Source organism: Chiloscyllium plagiosum, unplaced genomic scaffold (assembly GCF_037043375.1).
Source record: "Chiloscyllium plagiosum isolate Xiang-an unplaced genomic scaffold, Cpla_swu_hap1 HiC_scaffold_43, whole genome shotgun sequence".
NCBI classification, from domain to species: Eukaryota; Metazoa; Chordata; class Chondrichthyes; order Orectolobiformes; family Hemiscylliidae; genus Chiloscyllium; species Chiloscyllium plagiosum.
Window position 1 is genome coordinate 14,342,925 of NW_028270181.1, and position 20,700 is coordinate 14,363,624.

A 20,700-nucleotide genomic window follows, 5' to 3' on the forward strand; every position below is an offset into this window, starting at 1 on the left:
ATGAATATGCACTCCAAGGTCTCTTTGTTCAGCAACACTCCCCAGGACCTTCCCATTAAGTGTATAAGTCCTACCTTGATTTGCCTTTCCAAAATGCAGCAACTCACATTTATCTAAATGAAACTCTATCTGCCAGTCCTCAGCCCATTGGCCCATCTGATCAACATCCCATTGTACTCTGAGATAGCCTTTTCTTCACTGTCCACTACACCTCCCATTTTGGTGTCATCTGCAAACTTACTAAATATACCTCCTATGTTCACATCCAAATTGTTTATATAAATTACTATATTAGAACATTTAATGTTTTTCAAATGTAGTAATAATAATCAGTAGAACAGTAAGGTACACAACACCTCTTAACAGCTGATGGAACAATGCAAACGTTTTCATGTCAATTCATAATCATTTCTGTGATGTCTCAATATTATAGCAGACAGAATCATAGAATCTCTACAGTATGGAAACAGGCCATTAGGCCTTCGAGTCCACACCAACTCTCTGAAGAGCATTCCACTCAGATCCACCCCCTACCATATTCCATGGCTAATCTACCTAGCTTACAAATCCCTGGACACTCGGCAATTTAGAATGGCCAATCCACCTAAACTGCACATTTTGGACTATGGGAGGAGAGCAGAGCACCCAGAGGAATCCCACACAGATGCAGGGAGAACGTGCAAACTTCACACAGACAGTTGCCTGAGGGTGGAATTGAACCTAGGTCTCTGGCATTGTGAGGAAACAGTCCTAACCACTAAGCCACCTTTACAAATCATCCTTACTTGTTTGCAAGTTTGTCCAGCCCCTTGTGTGTCAAAAAGCTTTCCAATAGACTGCAAAATCCAATATCCATATTAGTTATAGGCACATGCACATAAGTTCCTGCCAGTGTGTTAGACCTTATCGTAGCTTACCTGCATAGTTGGCCCTGATATCTAGTTCCATGTATTGACATTTGAATTTCTGCTGTATTCTCAAGGGCTGTGTCAATTTAATTTCAGTGGTTTATTCTTGATGTTGGAATGACTGATTCTATAAAATCAAAGTAGCAGAAGTGGGTATCAGTGACAAGGGAAATCGATGAAGGCCTTTCAGGGTGGGTTAATGACCATCTGCACTGCTTGAACTTATGGTACCATAGATCCTGAGCCAAGTTAAGTCTCCAATGTAATCACTGCTCAGATTAACATCTGCTACTTCCATTAGTAGATTACAGCAAATGAATATCTGGTAATTCCAGAGAAGAACAAGTATATTCCAAAATTGTGTTACATATTCTGTGTAAATCAAAGGAACATAGAAACAGGAGTGTCCATTCTGCCCCTCAAGCTTATTCCATCATAACCAGAAAAAACAAACAAATAAATAATCTGAATTATTGTGAGAAGTCACTCTTCAAAGTAGAACTACTCAGCAGAATAATTGATAGGGTGAAAGAGATATTGGATGTATTTAATTGTATTCTAGTGTTTTCACCTCCTTCTGTATTTTGTATTTAAAATGCAATTCTCATAATGACTGGCATTTTGTAAACATTGAAAACTTTTATATTCTCACCCCTTCAAATTTTGAGTTCTCTGATTAATTTTCAATAATTTATTCGACTGAGGCTGAAACTCAGCCACTCAATGAACCAGGTCTTGTCACACAATGAGCAATTTGACAACATATGCCTCCTTCAAACTCCATCGCAGTACAGAAGGAACCTAGTGGGATTCTGTTTGTTTATGAACCGCAATGCTTCAGCTCTTTCCTTTCCCTGCAGTAGAAGCAGATTATCTCACTCTCTATGCAGATGTTTAATAATACAGGTAGCCACAGGAGGTTTCAGATCTACAACTGATACACACCATGTCCCTAGCCTTTCAAAGTTTTTGAACTGAAAGAATATCTTCCCAATAGAAAGTTAGGAACACTTTGCACTACTGCAACAGTTATGCTTTCCATTTCATTGTAATTTCCTTCATGTTTTCTCATGCCACTGTATAATCCAAGGTGACTGGTTCTAAAATTTGGAATTCCCTCATTAAAACAGTAGTGTCTCTCTCTCTCTCTCTCTAGGTTGTGAAGAAGAGTCATTGGAGTTCTTTTATTCTTATTTGGGATACTTTTTCACTACAAGATTGGTATTTGTTACTCATCCCTAGTTTTCTTTCGACTGAGGAGCTTCAGAGGGCGCTTACTCATTACTGATGGTCTGGAGTCACATGTAGGGCTAGACCAGGTAAGGATGGCAGATTTCCTGCCCTAAGGGATTTATGAAACAGATGGATTTCAATGATAGTCTGCAATGGTTGTGCTTTTAATTCCAGGTTTTGTGGAATTCAGATTTCACCATCTGTGTTGGAGGGTTTTGAGCCCATTGTCCCCAGAACTGCCACCCCCACTGAATCCCAGAGTTCAGGATTACCAGTCCAGTGACATTACCACTACTTCAGGAATTTCCCTCTCTCTACAGATGCTACCAGACCTGTGGAGTTTCTCTAGTACTTTCTGTTTTATTTTATATTTCTGTCTCTCTGTCCTCCTATAAGATATTCCTTAAAACCTAACTTTGACCAAGGTTATCTGCCGTAATTTATCCTTATGTGAATTGGTGTCAAATCCTATTTGAAAATGCTACTGTGAGGTGCAATGAGGTCTTTAACTTCATTAAAGGTGCCATATAAATGCAAGGTTTGTTAATACAAAAAAAGAGTTGGTGCCTTTGTATTTATTTGTGAATGCAGCCAGCTTAGGTACACAGGTGGGATTTCACGGAGGAGGTAGAAGAATAATGTGACAACAGTGTATGCATGAATTGGTTTTATTTAATTCTGCTAAGATTTCTAAACAATAAATGCCGAACTATTGAATTGGGCTCAGCTGTAGAACACTGCTAGATCCCGTAAATCCCTGGAGGACTATCCACATTATCTGCAGAAGTCAGAAATTGAGACAAAGCAATGAAACAACTTAGCAGCAACATGTTTAGGGAGTGAGGATATAAATGACAGTACAATTTCAATGCTGGTCAATAAGCATCGTTCACTGCTTTCACTGCCTCCTTGCAAATTGGGTCCAATTTCCCATCACCTCCTAAAAACATAAAACCAGAAAAAAAAATTACAAACTCAAAAACCTTTCACACACTAAAAAGCTGCCTTAAATAATCTTCAACAAACTCAAGCATTGAAGATGGTAGAAATCTGAAATTTAAAATCGAAAATGTCAGTAATACTCAACAAGTCAGGCATCATCTGTGGAGAGAAACAGAAGATGGACGCTTCCATTATGGAATCCAGCATCAGGAACTTGGAATTCCTTCAGTTCAGAGCAGGGAGGGCTGCCTCACATAATTACACAGTTCTCAGCCCATTACTGACTGAGGGCTGTCACACAGGAAGATGTTCCGTTAGAAGCTGCACAAGGTCTAAATGTATGAGGATTATTATTGGTGTGGGTGCTGCATTACTTGATGACATTGGTGGTGTGTCTCATATCTGTGCTGGAGATCGAAATAAAAACAAGAAATGCTGCAGAAGACTCAGTTGGTCAGGCTCCATCGGGTCTGTGACGTTGTATCAGAACCTGGGCTAGATTTTCAGTAAAAGGATGCATGGGTCAAGGACAAAAGCTGAAAAGATGGCTTAGCTCTCAACAACTCAGAGGTATCTCAACCACACAAATGATATAATGCTTGAATTTCTCTCAGGTAATGTAACTCTTTGACAGAATGAGGGCAGCAACATTCACTCAGCAGCTTTAACCATTCAAATGCCCCATAGCAGTTTCTTCTCAGCCTGGAGGCAGACATAGGGATTGACAGCTCAGGGGACTATCATCGGAATCTGTAATTGTGAATGGTAGGTAGGTCCCCAAGTGCCTCTATGCTTCTCCCTATTTGCAGGAGATGAACATGAATAATGGGGGCAAACATGCACAAATGGTGAGGGAGATGATATCAGGATCCTAACCCCATTCGTGAAAGGAGCTGCGGTGCTGCCAGGAGAAGGTGGTGACTGTGCCTGTGCTGAAGGGGATGCTGCGCTTATTCAGCCACCTTCAGGCTGCTACTCCCAGCTGCACATGAAGCAGCAACACCTACACACAGCAACAGCAGAATGTGACACTAATAAATCTTGACGTTCTTCAAAGCAAAGCCCATTCTACCCCTAAGAGGAGAAGACCTTTGTTCCCCAAGCACACATCTTCTAGCACCTTGGAGAACTCTCAGAAGCTGAGTTGTTAAGATGTTTCTTCACACAATCCAGCTGTGCAGAGATATTCACCTTGGTGGGGAATCATTTGTCTAGAGAGTGACATTCTGGTGACACTGACACAGGCACATAGCCAGTGGAGGAAGATTGGGCTGATATTCCTGATAGTTGAAGGAATGCTGGAGAACGGTAGAGAGGAATTTCTGGACTCAGCCTTTAGTTACATAAGGAAAAAGGCAGGAGTAAGTAGGAAGCCAGCTGGCAGAAGTGCCACTGATTATACACAGACTGAAATAGAGGGTGAGATGTCTGTCCAGGTTCTGTCTGATGTCATAGTACCAACATGGAATGGGAAGCGGGCATTCTGGAGAGCTAGGTCCAGAAGAATTGTCAGTATGTGCAGAGGAAACCTCACTCCAGCTATGGATACATTGGCGAGGCGAAAGAGGGCTAAGGGACACTCACTTCCCTCCAGATGCCCTATCTGAGGAAGGTACCACTTCACATGGTTAGGGAAAAGAATTGACAGCCAAATGCTGAGATTGATATCCCAGGACCTCCAATAGAGCATCTTACCACTGTTGAGGATTTGTCTGGGGTTCTGGATTTGCGTCACCCATCTTTTGGGGCTAATTCTTGTCAGCCATGAGCTAGTTCTGGTAATGTAGGACAGTGAACACTTGCCACATTTGGGAGTTTGTCTGGTAATTGTTCATGGTATGTAGGCATCACTGGCTTGGTCAGCATTTATTACCCATCACTACTTGTTCACCTGGAGAAAGTGATGGTGAGATGCCTTCTTAAACCACTGTAATCCAGTTGATCTACTGACAGCACCCATAGTGCTTTAAGATATAAGCCTTCAAATGTTGTTTCCCTCTGACATTAAGCCAACACCATAGACAACAGCTCGGCAATAAAACAAAAACAAGGGGTCACAGCACAACTGGTCATGCATTTGGTTCCTCAAAAAGTACAGGCCAGACCGAATCACATCTGAATCATTGCAATTGTAGCATAATTTGCATCCAAACTTACACAATCATTTCCCTATGTTTAGTCATGTTTTTTTCCTCAACCATCTGGTACAGCCTGATTAATACAGTAGTTACAGAATCAGTAAATGGTTAGTAATTTGGAAGACCAGTGAGTGCATGAGTGCATTTGCACATTCAAAAATAACGTCCACTCTTAATTCAAAGTTGTAAATTCAGCTACTTTATATTTTAGCGCTATTTTCCTATGCTACATTTAATTTTACTGTACAGTTCGCAGTACTGATTCAACCTTTTTTAATGCAAAAAGAATTATTTGAGGTAGCCAGACTTTACTGGAAAAGAACATCATAAATAATGGGCTGAGCTGAAATCTGCAGCTAAAACAATCTGAGCTCCTGGGATTAACTTCCAGTTCTTAGAAATTGTTTGATCTAGAAACAGGCTATGTTCAGTCATCTTCCTCTAAGGACAGTAACTTCACTGTGGCATGTCCTTAGTCAAAGCCAGTTAGGAATCGACATATCTGAAACCAACTGTATTAGGGTGGATTAGAGTGACAGTCACTCAGATGGGATTCTCTAACTGCACAATTCCTTCCTTGACAGAAAATTGGGAATGAACTTGAGTTGAAACATTTGCAAATAATTTGACAATGAAGCTTTCCAGGCAGTAGCATTATGCAAGTGATTGGAAAACCTGGAAGAAGAAAACCGTGTCTCATGCAAACAGGATCTGGTACTTGTGCTGCAAATTTTAGTATTTTTGTGTTCAGAATCCACATGATTTTCAATCCAGATACATTACACATCAGATTTGAAATCAAGTAACAACTTGCAAAGATTGGTCATCATGTTTTTGTGCATCAAGTACTGCTGTGTATTGAATGTGATATGTATTGTGCGCTGGCAAGATCTACTCCATCCGTAAGTGAACTATGAATCATCGTGTATCAGCATTATTCCAATACTGCTGTCCTTCATTGTGTAGCCTGAGCTTGTGGCAGAACCAAAAAATATGGTTACAAGGTCATACCCTGTAATATCTGAATGACACTCAGGGGGTAGAATTTACTGCCATTCCTCATGATGAGTGGGATTATTTAATCAGATGGGTGGGAGATGACCACTTCCAGTCACAATCTTGATAAAGTTCAGGGGCTTGAAAACCTATGAATAGCCTCCATACTGGCTGCTAATTGAGGTCCTGAATTGGAGAATTAATATGCAGAAAGAAACTAGCATGCATGTTGCTCTTTGGCTTCAGGGTTGGACGGGGGAGCTTGTTCAAACACACCATGAAGAATTGAGGAAGCCGGCATTGGGTAGTTGGGCTCTGGACGAGGGGTAATGGTCACTGAGAGACTCACTGCCCTTGCTGCCAAACATCCCCTTCCACCAACAATACCCTGTGACCTGGTTATGGCAACACCTCAAGTGGGTATCGTATTGGCAGCAGCCAGCCCTGCCTCAAAGGCAATGTCAATCGATTGAGCTGCCAACATCTGTCTGGCCAACAGCTCTTGGTAGGTGGAATTTCAATTCCCTTCCTTGCCCTACTCCACCGCCACAATAGATCGCCAGGTTCTTCATCACAAAGAAGGTCTGCTGCTGTCCAGTGTTGCTGGCAATTATTAAAGCAAATTTTGCCTAGTAGAGGTGCCACAGGGTTAAATCCCATGAGCTAAGTGCGACATTGAATCATTTAAAAAGGAGGCTCCTTTGTTCACAATTATATTTTCCATCTTCCTTCATTTACAATGGTCATTCGTTTGTTACCCAGCTACTGCTTGCTTTATTCGATCAAGTTTTGTTTGAGACAAGCTTACTGTTGGCATCTTGAAGTTTTATATGTCTGACTGCCCTCACCATGCACAGTTTGTGACAAAAATCAGAAATCCAGGTAAACGTTGGAAACCAGACCTGGGAACCATATCAATGACCAGGACAGCTCACTGCCTCATTGAGATTTTACATTCCTCAGGTGTTATGGGAAACTGCTGTCATTTCGGCCAACCTGCAACATATATGCACATTACTGATAACGTTACTTGATCTTGTCTCTTAATTGGGTTCTCCACGCTCCAGAGAGCAGTACAAAGCTTGAAGGAGTCTTCCACTCGGACTGTGAGACACAACACCCCAGAATGTTACTGTTGCCATATGCACTTGGACCACATTATCAGTCCGTCCAATTTCATTGCATTACATTTTGTCTCTTCCATTTATATTAATTCTTTCAATACTTCTGTCCAGGTCAATGAGAGGTTTCAGTGTTTTTTAATGGACTGTATCTGACTCGCTAAGAGAGCTGAATCAACACATGTTGAAATGACAGTCACTGAGGGGTTAATGAGTGCCTTCACTGGTATTGATTCCATTCAATAATCATCAAAATCAATGATTCTCTCAGATTCTCTCTTGATTAAATCCTCAACATAAAATGAGCACCCAAAAGTCAAACTGATGTTGAGCCTTGTGTTGGGACTCAGTGTAGAATTGTGGCACACAGGCCAGGGACAGAACAGGTTTGCTCCCAAGAATTGGTCTCTGCTGGGTTTATTGCAACTCATTAGCCAAATCATATAAGTAAATGCTCTCTTTAGTGGTGTAGTGATATTATCACTGGACTAGAGAATCCAAAGGCCCAGTCTGACAACTTTGAGGATATGGGTTCAAGTCCCAACACAGCAACTGGTGAAATTTAAATTTGAATTAATAATATGAAGCTAGTGTCAATAACGGCAACCAAGAGAGCTGCTAATTGCACTTCCTCCATGAGATAACAAGATCCCAACTGTTCACAATGCTCAAGAGGTGGTCTCGCTGAAGCCCTGTACACTTTCAATAAGATATCCCTGCTCCTGTACTCAAAACCTCTCACTCTGAAGGCCAAAGTTGCCCATTTCCTCATTATCTCCAGTTATTACTGTTCCATCTATTTACAATGGAGGATTCCAATTAATCTGAACTGAACCAAGGTGCTATGAACATATGATCATGAATACGATTGTGAAATGTGGAGCATTTATTATTAAATGTTCCTATATCCAAGATTATTGCATTAAAGTATGATTATTTTTGTAGTACCATAGAGCACATCGTATCCATAGGCTGCTGATCAGAGGTCAAGCAATTGTCGGAGAATGTGTAAACATTTGATTCCGGAAGAAGGGGGATGAGAGATAATGTCAAATTTCACCTATTCGCTTAAAATAAATCACCCTCTGAACTTATACCTAGGCTACAGTGTTGGTAAAATGGAACAAAACTACTTCTTCATACAAGCAGAATACATTTCACTTGTGAGTAATGTTAATTAAACTGAAATACTGATATTGGATTAATATAAAAATATCATGAGATGGTTGTAAAGGTATATCAGACAAATATGCTCAAATCTGAAAATTGTTGCTGGAAAAGCGCAGCAGGTCAGGCAGTATCCAAGGAGCAGGAGAATGGACGTTTCGGGCATGAGCCTTTCTTCAGGAATCGTTAAATTTTCAGGAATATGCTCAAATGCTTTCCCACGAATTGAAAAGTGAGCAGTTTGAATTAGTTTTATTGCATTCTAACGGTCCCTTCAAATACAGCAGAGGAATTGCAGCATCAAATTACCATCACTGTGCCCATATTCAAAAGACACCAGTGCCTTGGTCAGAGGGAGCCGTTTGAAAGGTTTGGTTCAATTATAATGACAAGATGTTAAAGCAGCAAGGCACAGTTGCCTCTGGTCTTATCATGTTCATTTGCATAATTGCTGCTTGACTGATGAGGGAAAGGCACTTCAGGATTTAACTAAAATCTTAATTTGGCTGGAAATGATTTTGGTTTATTGCTATTAATTACAACATTCCTGCCAAGACACTGCCTAGTAAATAAAGATATCATGTTTCTTAAAGCTTGAAGTTTGACTTATTGAAATGCAAGTCAATAGTTGCAGGAGAAACGATGGCAAAAGTCAAACGATAAGAAGTCAAGTTGTGAGGAAGGGTTAGCGGACCTGAAACATTAACTTTGATTTCTCTTCACACATGCTGCCAGGCCTGCTGAGCTTTTTCAGCAACTTCTGTGTTTGTTTCTGATTTACAGCATCCACAGTTCTTTTATTTGATAAGAAAGCAAATTTCCTTTAAAGTGTATTTATTGTTGCACAGGTGTTTGTAAGGTGCATTTGTATTGGCAAGGTTGTATGACAGTGGCAAGGTTAATTATTAAACAATGGAATGATATGGCTGCTCCAATCTCAAGACAGCTCGTCCTGCACAATGTGAGCACTACAGGGTGTTTCCCGTGTTTGGATTTCTGTAGGAAGCACCATCAATTACAGCAGCTTGAGCTCTTGGTTCCAGAGCTTGAGTGGTTCCTGGTGTCACTGCGATGTGTCCATGAGGCTAGAGCTATGTGGATAGCACTTTATAAATGTTGTCACCCCACAGCTCAAGAGTATGTAGGGACAGAGGGAATGGATGCCAACAGTCAGGTAATACAGGAACCTGCTAGGCATGACTACTAGTCAGTAGTCAGTCCTGAATACTCCTAAAAGTGATGACTTATCTGGGGATTGCAGCCAAGACCAAGTCTGTAGCATCATGGGTATCTTGGCTACATGACCAGATTCAGGGGTGGGGGGAAAGGAGAGAGAGAGAGAGAGCGAGAAAGAGATGGGATGTGTAGAAGTCCAATATTGATAGTTAAGGGAACAGACCAATGTTGCTGCGGCTATAGATGTAAGTGCAGGGTGGTGTGTTGAGTCCCTGGTACCAGGATCCAGGATGTCACTGCTGCAGAGTAAAGTTGAACAACCAGAAATCATGGTCCACATGGAAACCAATGACATAAAAAAGAAAAAAAATGATGTGGTCCTGTAGTCAGAATTTAGGAACATTGGTAGAAAATTGACAAACAGGATCTCAAAAGTAATAATGTATTGATTACTCCTAGTGATACATACAAGTGTTGAAACTGGCAGATAAGACATGTGGATCTGTAACTTGGTGCAGACTGGGAAGCTTTAGGTTCCTGGAACTGATTCTGGGAAGATGGGATCTGTACAGATGTGGTCATAGTATCTGTACAGGAAATGGCAGTTAGCTTTCCGAGACTGTATTCAGGAGAAATTTCTGTAGCAGTATGACTCACATCCAACAAGAAAGGAAGCACTGCTACACCTGGTTCTTGGAAATCAGGCAAGTCAAGTTGATCAAGTGTCACTGGGAAAACATTTGGGGGAATAGTGATCACAATATAATCAGGTTTAGGAATGCATAAGAAAATGATAATGAACAATCCAAAGTAAGAGTAATTAATGCACCGCCTGAGAGTGTAGTGGAGGCAGGTTCAATTAAGGTATTCATAAAGGGAATTAGATAGTTATATGAAATGGAATAATAGAAATAATTACAGGAAGCAGGCAGGAGGATGGAACTAAGTGCGTATCTTATGTGGAGAGCTGGAGCAGGCACAATGCCTCAATGGCCTCTTTCTACACCATATCAATGCTGTGATTCATTGTTAAAATGGTACACCAATATTGCACAAATAAAAAAGCCTTATGACTATGTCTAACAATCAAATATCTAAGTTAAAATTAAGCCAATTAGCAGCAGCATAAAGCTGCACAAGTGAAGACAGAAATTATTGTCATAAATCTTGACAAAGTTAAGCTGAAGAGACCCTTAAGAGGCCTTCAGGCCTAATATTGACAAACTGTGCAGCACATAACAACCATGTTTATGCTCAGAATGTAATGATTATAAATTATCCTTTATTCAATGGCCCACTGTTTCCATAATTGAGATGACCATCTAATCCAGAATTCATAGTTAACTTTTTGAAAATAGAAAATGTTAAGCAATTTTACTTGTTTTTTTTCTCACTGTAGTGTTACGTGTACAATCATTTTCAGAAGTGCTTACCAAAATCAAGATCTGTTATTTTGCATGTGAAGACAGACTCTCCTTTCACGATAAGCTCCACCATGTTCCAGTCAAGGAATTGTTCGAGAATGCAATGATGTCCATTGGCCTCCAGCATTGCTTCAAAATAGAGAAAACTTCCCAAATGTTTTTTACTTATTTAGCAATTTGAGAACATTCACTATAAAGCACCTGAAATGGTTCATTTAAAAACCTTAAAGTAAAAAGAGAATTCACTGCAATTTGTAACATTGACTCAGCGTGCTGTGAACTTAAAAAAGAAATAAAGCAAATGGCTGCTAATCTCTGAATACTGTGGAAGGGAAGAAATACTTAAGCCTTAATTAGACCAAGAACTATTTTTATCCAACACCTCCCTATGCCATAACACCAATAGAAATAGAATATGGGCCATTTGACCCATAAGGAGAAAGTGAGGATTGCAGACGCTGGAGATCAGAGTCGAAGAGTGTGATGCTGGAAAAGCACAGCAGGTCAGGCAGCATCCGAGGAGCAGAAGAATTGACTTTTTCAGCATAGGCCCATAAGACAGTAAGATATAACAGAGGAATTAGGTTATTCGTCCAAGTGAATATGCTCCACCATTCAATCATGGCTGATATGTTTCTCAATTCCATTCTCCTGCCTTCTCCCCATAACACTTGATCCCCTTACAAAGCCCTCAAGCTTCCTCTGCCATTCAAGGGGATCATAGCTGGTATGGCATTTCTCACATCCATTTTCCTGCCATTAATAACCCCACAGATCAAAATCTATCTATGTCAGCCTTAAGTATACACAAAGACTCTCCCCTCACAGCTCTCTGAGGCAAGGAGCTCCAATGACACTGAACCATCTGCCAGAAGAAATTCGTCTTCATCTCAGTCTTAAATTGGTGCCCATTTATTCTGAAACTATGTCCTATGGTCCTAGATGCTCCCACAAGAAGAAACATCTTTTCAGCATTGACCCTGTCAAGCCTCTTTAGAGTCCTATATGGTTCAGTGAGATCACTTTTCATTCTTCAAAACTCCATGCCTTCATGAGCAGCAAAATTTGAAAACTTCAATTCAGGCTCAAGGCCACAAGCAACAGCAACATATAGAGTCATAGTCATAGAGATGTATGGCATGGAAACAGACCCTTCGGTCCAACCCGTCCATGACGACCAGATATCCCACCCCAATCTAGTCCCACCTGCCAGCACCCAACCCATATCCCTCCAAACCCCTCCTATTCATCCAAATGCCTCTTAAATGTTGCAACTGTACCAGCCTCCACTGGCAACTCATTCCATACACGTACTACCCTCTGTGTGAAAAAGTTGCCCCTTAGGTTTCTTTTATCTCTTTCCACTCTCACCCTAAAACTATGCCCTCTAGTTCTAGACTCTCCAACCCCAGGGAAAAGACTTTGTCTACTTACCCTATCCATGCCCCTCATAATTTTATAAACCTCTATAATGTCACCCCTCAGCCTCCGACGCTCCAGGGAAAATATCCCAGTCTGTTTGGCCTCTCCCTATAGCTCAAATCCTCCAACCCTGGCAACATCCTTGTAAATCTTTTCTGAACCTTTTCAAGTTTCACACAGAATTGCACGCAATATTCTAACTGTGGCCGAACCAATGTCCTGTACAGCCGCAACATGACCTCCCAACTCCTTAACCCAATACTCTGACCGATGATCGAAAGCATACCAAACGCCTTCTTCATTATCCTATCTACCTACGACTCCACTTTCAAGGAGCTATGAACCTGCACTCCAAGGTCTCTTTCTTCAGCAACACTCCCTAGGACCTTATCATTGAGTGTATACGTCCTGCTAAGATTTGCTGTCCCAAAATGCAGCACCTCGCATTTATCTGAATTAAACTCCATCCGCCACTTCTCAGCCCATTAGCCCATCTGATCAAGATCCTGTTATAATGTGAGGTAACCCTCTTCGCTGTCCACTACACCTCCAATTTTGGTGTCATCTGCAAACTTACTAACTGTACCTCTTATGCTTGCATCCAAATCATTTATGTAAATGACAAAAAGTACAGAACCCAGCCCCGATCCTTGTGGCATTCCACTGGTCACCAGCCTCCAGTCTGAAAAACTACCCTCCACCACCACCCTCTGTTTTCTACCTTTGAGCCAGTTCTCTATCCAAATAGCTAGTTCTTCCTGTATTTTGTGAGATCTAACCTTGCTAATCAATCTCCCATGGGGAACCTTGTTGAACACCTTACTGAAGTCCATATAGATCACATCTACTGCTCTGCCCTCATCAAGCCTCTTTGTTACTTCCTCATAAAACCTCAATCAAGTTTATGAGACATGATTTGCCACGCACAAAGCCATGTTGACTATCCCTAATCAGTCCTTGCCTTTCTAAATACATGTACATCCTGTCCCTCAGGATTCCTTCCAACAACTTGCCCACCACCGACATTAGGCTCACCGGTCTATAGTTCCCTGGCTTGTCCTTACCATCTTCTTAAACAGTGGCACTACGATAGACAACATTCAGTCTTCAGGCACCTCACCTGTGACTATCAATGATACAAATGTCTCAGCAAGAGGCCCAGCAATCACTTCTCTAGCTTCCCACAGAGTTCTAGGGTACACCTGATCAGGCCCTGGGGATTTATCCACCTTTTTGCGTTTCAAGACATCCAGCACTTCCTCCTCTGTAATTTGGACATTTTCCAAGGTGTCACCATCTATTTCCCTACAGTCTATATCGTCCATATCCTTTTCCACAGTAAATACTGTTGCAAAATACTCATTTAGTATCTCCCCATTTTCTGCAGCTCCACACAAAGGCCACCTTGCTGATCTTTGAGGGGCTCTATTTTCTCCCTAGTTACCCTTTTGTCCTTAACATATTTGTAAAAACCCTTTGGATTCTCCTTAATTCTATTTGCCAAAGCTATCTTATGTCCCCTTTTTGCCCTCCTGATTTCCCTCTTAAGTATACTCCTACTGCCTTTATACTCTTCTAAGGATTCACTCAATCTATCCTGCCTGTACCTGACATATGCTTCCTTCTTTTTCTTTTCCAAACCCTCAATTTCTTTAGTCATCCAGTATTCCCTATACCTACCAGCCTTTCCTTTCACCCTAACAGGAAGATACTTTCTCTGGATTCTCATTTCTGAAGGCTTCCCATTTTCCAACCGTTCCTTTACCTGCGAAAATCTGCCCCCAATCAGCTTTCGAAAGTTCTTGCCTAATACCGTCAAAATTGGCCTTTCTCCAATTTAGAACTTCAACTTTTAGATCTGGTCTATCCTTTTCCATCACTATTTCAAATCTAATAGAATTATGGTCGCTGGCCCCAAAGTGCTCTCCCACTGATACATCAATCACCTGCCCTGCCTTATTTCCCAAGAGTAGACCAAGTTTTGCACCTTCTCTCATAGATACATTCACATACGAATCAGAAAATTTTCTTTTAAACACTTAACAAATTCCTCTCCATCTAAACCCTTAGCACTATGGCAGTCCCAGTCTATGTTTGGAAAGTTAAAATCCCCTACCATAATCACCCTATTATTTTCTTACAGATAGCTGAGATCTCCTTACAAGTTTGTTTCTCAATTTCCCTCTGACTACTGGGGGGGGGTCTATAATACAATCCCAATAAGGTGATCATCCCTTTCTTATTTCTCAGTTCGACCCAAATAACCTCCCTGGATGTATTTCCAGGAATATCCTCCGTCAGCACAACTTAATGCTATCCCTTATCAAAAACGCCACTCCCCCTCCTCTCTTGCCTCCCTTTCTCTCCAGCATTTGTTACCTGGAACATTAAGCTGCCAGTCTTGCCCATCCCTGAACCATGTTTCTGTAATTGCTATGATATCCCAGTCCCGTGTTCCAAACCTGAGTTCATCTGCCTTCCCTCTTAGGCCCCTTGCATTGAAATAAATGCAGTTTAATTTATTAGTCCTACCTTGTCCCTGCCTGCCCTGACTGTTTGACTCACTTCTGTTCTTAACTGTACCAGTCTCAGATTGACCTCTTTCCTCATCATCTCCCTGGGTTTCCCCCACCCACCTTACTAGTTTAAATCCTCTTGATCAGCTCTAGCAAATTTCCCTGCCAGTATATTAGTCCCCTTCCAATTTAGGTGCAATCCGTCCTTCTTGTACAGGTCACTTCCACCCCGAAAGAGATTCCAATGATCCAAAAATGTGAATCCTTCTTCCATACACCAGCTCCTCAGCCATGCATTCATCTGCTCTATCCTCCTATTCCTGCCCTCACTAGCTCATAGCACCGGGATAATCCAGATATGACTACTCTCGAGGACCTCCTTTTTAAGTTCCTGCCTAACTCTCTGTCATCTCCCTTCAGAATCTCAATCCTTTTCCCTTCCTATATCATTGGTTCCAATGTGGACAATGACCTTTTGCTGGCCCCTCTTCCCCGTGAGAACATTCTGCATCCTCTCTGAGACATCCTTGATCCTGGCACCAGGGAAGCAACACACTATTCTGATTTTTCACTGCTGGCCACAGAAACGTCTGTCTATACCTCGGACTAGAGAATCCCCGAACATAATTGATCTCTTGGAAGCCTTGTTGCATTAGAGCCAGTCTCAATACCAGAAACTTAGCTGTTCATACTACATTCCCCTGAGAATCCATCACCCCATACATTTTCCAAAACAGCATACTTGTTTGAAATGGGTATATCCACAAAAGACTCCTGTACTAGCTGCCTACCTCTCTTACTTTTCCTGGAGTTAACCCATCTATGTGACTGTATCTGAGACTCCCCCCACCCCCCCCCCCCCCCCCACTTCCTATAAATGCCATCCATCACGTACTGTTGTTGTTGCAAATTCCTCATTGCTTCTAACCGTCTCTCCAACTGATCCATTCAATCTGATAAGATTCGCAACCAACAGCATTTATGGCAGATATAATACGCTGTAATCCTTAAACTTTTTAAACTCCCACATCTGACAAGAAGCGCATATCACTCTACTAAAGGCCATTTTTGCTTCTTCACAATGTACAGACCCAGAAAATAACACCATCTTATTCCTCTACAAACACTGCCCCAGGTTAAATTAATAGTTATGGCTTATATTTTAAGTTTAATCAAGAGACATATCTCCAAAACATATAATCAAGAAAGAACCCACTCTATTCACTACTGTAGCCTTTCTGTAGGTCACACTTAAAACAACAATCTGCTTCTGTGCTGTGAACTTCAAGATCAATCGTGATTATTTGATAAATGTTGGTCATTGAATATGATATGCTCTTAACTATGTAACTTTTCCCTTTAAAAAAAGAATATTTTAATATGACTGGGATAAAAATGAACTGACTTCAATGGAGAGTAAAAATGGGTCAGTTTAACCCAGTTTTTTACCCAATCCATAGTCTTTAGGTGGGTTGGGTTAAATTAGCTCCCATTACCTCTTTACTCCATAAATATTAAGGAATTTTGACAAAAGTATTATCTCAGCAAATCCCCAATTGTCCTTTTCTGAGGAATATTCTCCTGCACAACCCTTCTATTATCTGACCATACGACATTAGACCAGAAGAAGGCCATTCAGTCCATCAGCCCACTCAACCATTCAATAAATTAAACATTATTCTGTGAAATTTATATTCCAAGAGTTCAAATCAAAGTGAGAGAACAAACTATAAACAGACAAGATTCTGGTAGAGGAAAGAAAGTCGTGGGGTAGAGAGAGCTTGAGAATTTTGGCACTGATATTTCTTCTCACTGACGTAACTATGAATTGAGCTTTGGTGTTCTTGCGTTGTATTTTGATGTACAAGACAGCTGGTCAAGTCTAAGGGGTAAGGATGAAAGGAATACATTTAAAGTTAAAGCAGTAATTTTAACGTAACAGGAGAGTCCAGCTCAGAACTTAATTTGCTTACAGTTAGATCCTGAAAACAGTAACGTGATGTGGTAGATGACCAGCGAATTGATATAGTAGAAGCAAAATATTGTCGGTCTGGAATAAAACAGACAATGGTGGAGAAACTCTGCAGGTCTGGCACTATCAGTAGATCCATCTCGAGGACAAGGGCAGCAGATACATAGGAACATAACCTGCAATTTCCCTTCCTATCCTGACTTGGAAATATATCGCCATTCCTTAGTTGGTCAAAAATCCTGGTACTCTTTCTTGAATTGCTACAGATATATTCGGTGTAAGTAGTCACAACATTGGGGACTACTTACACCGAATATATCTGTAGCAATTCAAGAAAGCCACTCACTATCACCTTCTCAAAGCAAAATTTGTGACGAGCAATAAAAGCTGGCCTAGCCAGCAATGCCCAAATCCCAGGAATGAATAAACAAAGTAGACAGAGGAGCACAGTTAATATTTTGAGTCCAATATGACGGCTTCAGAAGTCAGTTCTCCAACACTTTCTGTTTCTGTATTAGTTGTTGTAGTAATGTTAGTTGACAGATAAATATTGGCTCAGACACAAGGGAAAACACACCTGGAATATGTTATATCCAGAGCCAGGACACTGACCCTCAATTTAATACCTCATTCAAAGGAACACTTTCCAAAGTGGAATGCATCTTTATAGTTACATTGAGTTGTTGCGATAGATGATATGACAGATTCTTATTTGACCCAGAGCAAGAATACTTCATCTAACCAAGGTTATGGATTTACTTGTAATATGGTGACTTAATGGTGATGATACAGAACTGGTAAGGCAAATGTTATGAATTTAAATTACAAAATTGAATTTAATAAATTGAGTGGTCAACCAGTAACCATGAAAGCTGATTGCTTTGTTGGCATGATAAGCGCTAACCTAGTGGATAACATTCTGAATTAGCAACTATATTACTGATAAATCTATAACCGCTGATGGAAAATTACGAATATGGAAATAATAAATATGTCGCAAAGAGAAAAAAATCACAAGAGATTTCTACATGCAAGAGAATTTGCTGTTCTGGTTTTCTTAAGTCCTCAGAGTGACTAGTTACACCTGATGTGGAGGTGCCAGTGTAGGACGGGGGTGGACAAAGTTAAAAATCACACCAAGTTTATTTGCAAGTATAACCTTTTGGAGCACTGCTCCTTCATCTGATAGTTAGTGGGGCAGGATCATAGACACAGAATTTATAGTAAAAGATCAAAGTGTCATACAACTGATGCAATGTATTGAACAAATATTAATATATTTACATATTAATGAATCGAAACCTGTGACCCCATTTTAAGTGATTAAAGACTTAACAGCAATCTAGGTTTGGTCAATACATTGCATCAGTTGTATTAGACTTTGATCTTTTCCTGTAAATTCTGTGTCCTATGATCCTGCCCCACTAGCTACCTGCCAAAGGAGCAGCGCTCCAAAAGCTTGTACTTTCCAAAAAACCTGTTGAATTATAACCTGGTATTGTGTGATTTTTAACCTAGTTACATGTCACCTGGATAGAGTTGAAAGTCAAGTCCCGCTCTTCCCTGAGTCATCACCAACGTTAAAACACAGAGTTCCCCAATTTAATTATCAATTAGACCCAGAGTGGCAGAAAATGCAGACTAGGTTTCTATACTTAACAAAAAGTACGATTCATTGCAAATACATTGATTCCAACAGAAACAATGATGAACCATTGACATATAACTATACTAATAAAAACTCCAACATTTATAGGACTCCCCTCTATACACACACACAGACACAAAAATGCATGTTCTGGGTGGAGTGAAAGATTGGGAAGACAGTTCCCAGTCTCTGTTCACAGGGTTTGCCTAGGATAATTTTTCTTCTGATCAGAATGCTGTTTCTTGATCTTCCTTCTGCAGGAAGTTTTATCTGTTTGTAGCAGGCACAGGGTGACTGGTTTGTAACTTAGAAAAATTTCTGACTTATTCATTTAAAGTCACAGCTTGTTGCAAGGGGAAATAAACTGCTATCTTTAGGCTTGAGATGTTTTTTAACTGCAGAGGGAAAACAGCTCCTTCCCTTTTTTGGAGATTCAATCTCCCTCAAGCATTCACATTCATAAGCTGTTCAGCCAACTCGGAGTCAATAGCATAGTCATTGGCAGACAAGAGAGCTTTGTCATTGATAACTGGTCTCTCCCTTCCCCTTCATGTTCTTCACTTAAGCATTGTCCTTATCCAGCTTTGCTTGTTAATGGTTCACTGGCCACATAGGTGTTTTCCTGGTGGTGGGAGGTATGGAATAAAGCTTTTGCACAATGGTGTCTTTTTTTACTGAGTTACTACACACACACACAAAGAAACAAGGAAGAAAAATAAGTGGTCCCTCATCTCCAGACCATTCAGCTACCCGAACCTCCATTTATACACAGGTCCCCTGGCGCCAGCTCATCTGTAACTTGACTTCAAAATAAACAATGACTTGAGATAGCTTGCTTCTTGAAAAATCAGAAAACAAAAACAGCTGGCAATAGAGCAAATTGAGTCAAAACGAGTGGTGTGCAGCCCAACATTATGTTGAGAGCATCCTAACGGACTGTCTATGGCCAAGCCTCTGGTCTGGTGGCAGAGGCTGCCCTTGACTTTCTGGGCTGGAATCCCCTGAATGAAGGCTATACCCCTGTGTTGGCTGAAGACTGCTGACACCCATAACACACTCCCTGGCTCTGTGCCTGTGCTAAATGGCATGGCTAGACAGTGGGACTGTGACAGAGCCAGAAATTGTTGGAAAAACCCAGCATCGGTAGAGAGAGAAACATAGTTAAGTTTCGAGTCGTGACCAGAACTTCATACGGTTACTCTAGTTATTAGTTAGTCAGTATCCGAGGAGAGGAGAATCGACGTTTCAGGCATAAGCCCTTATCTGATACCCAGCATCTGCAGTCCTCACTTTCTCCTAGCACTCTAGTTGTAAAGACTCCATGTAGAATTAACATAATTTCTCCACTTCCCAAATCATTTCAGGCAGATATACAACTGGGGACAGAGAATTTATTTTGCGTTTTTTTTGTCCAATGGAGGTTTACAAATAATTCCCCTCATCGGGTTGCCATTCTTTCAGAGTGAATAGCGCTGCAGGTAGAGTGTTGGGAGCTTTAGTCTAGGTCAGTGTACTGCTGGAAAAGCACAGCAGGTCAGGCAGCATCCGAGGAGCCGGAGACTCGACGTTTCGGGCAAAAGCCCTTCATCAGGCAGAGGTGAGCTTGCGGCCTTTGCTTACCTTGCAAGCCCTGCAGGCGGCTGGTCCTGTAATCCACCACCCCACAGGATTCGTACGGCCCGTAACGAATTGTCACTAGCGCTGCCTGTGGCATTCCAGCTCCCACTGCAGCCCCACTACCCCCCCCCCGCCACCCGACCTGACAACAATACAAAACGTTGCTAAGGAAGTGAAATCATTATTGGTGGAAGCATTGAGTGATTTTTAAAAAAAAAACTTCCGTGGGTCCCTTCTGAGTTTTGAACTCGATAGAAGAACAGTCGCTAACTTTTCCAGGTTTCGCTGTGACAAATCTTTCTGCTCTCCTTCGGTGCTGTCTAAAGGTTTAGTTTTGGTCGGAGCTGACTTGTTTTGCTTCAATATCCAGCCCGTTCTGCTGTGACCGTGCAGACATTCCCAGTTCGTGTGATTGCGTTA

The 20,700-nt window shown here is 41.2% G+C and overlaps 1 protein-coding gene across 1 annotated transcript; it reads right to left on the reverse strand.

Moving 5' to 3' along the window:
* Nucleotides 1-2,793: 2,793 nt before the first annotated feature.
* Nucleotides 2,794-20,377, reverse strand: cunh10orf53 (chromosome unknown C10orf53 homolog). Its single transcript, XM_043678601.2, has 3 exons — nucleotides 20,284-20,377; nucleotides 11,115-11,234; nucleotides 2,794-3,081 (listed from the first exon to the last, which is right to left on the reverse strand). Exons 1-3 carry the CDS (start codon nucleotides 20,375-20,377, stop codon nucleotides 3,017-3,019), a joined length of 279 nt encoding a protein of 92 aa, XP_043534536.1. The 3' UTR covers nucleotides 2,794-3,016.
* Nucleotides 20,378-20,700: the final 323 nt, after the last annotated feature.

What these genes read in the sequence shown, in the direction of transcription:
- cunh10orf53 (XM_043678601.2), bottom strand. Translation starts at nt 20,377, where the DNA reads ATGCCACAGGCAGCGCTAGTGACAATTCGTTACGGGCCGTACGAATCC. An exon ending in CCGCCTGCAGGGCTTGCAAG is followed by an intron (nt 11,235 to 20,283) that starts GTAAGCAAAGGC and finishes TCTATTTTGAAG; the next exon opens with CAATGCTGGAGGCCAATGGA. An exon ending in AATAACAGATCTTGATTTTG is followed by an intron (nt 3,082 to 11,114) that starts GTAAGCACTTCT and finishes TTATGTTTTTAG; the next exon opens with GAGGTGATGGGAAATTGGAC.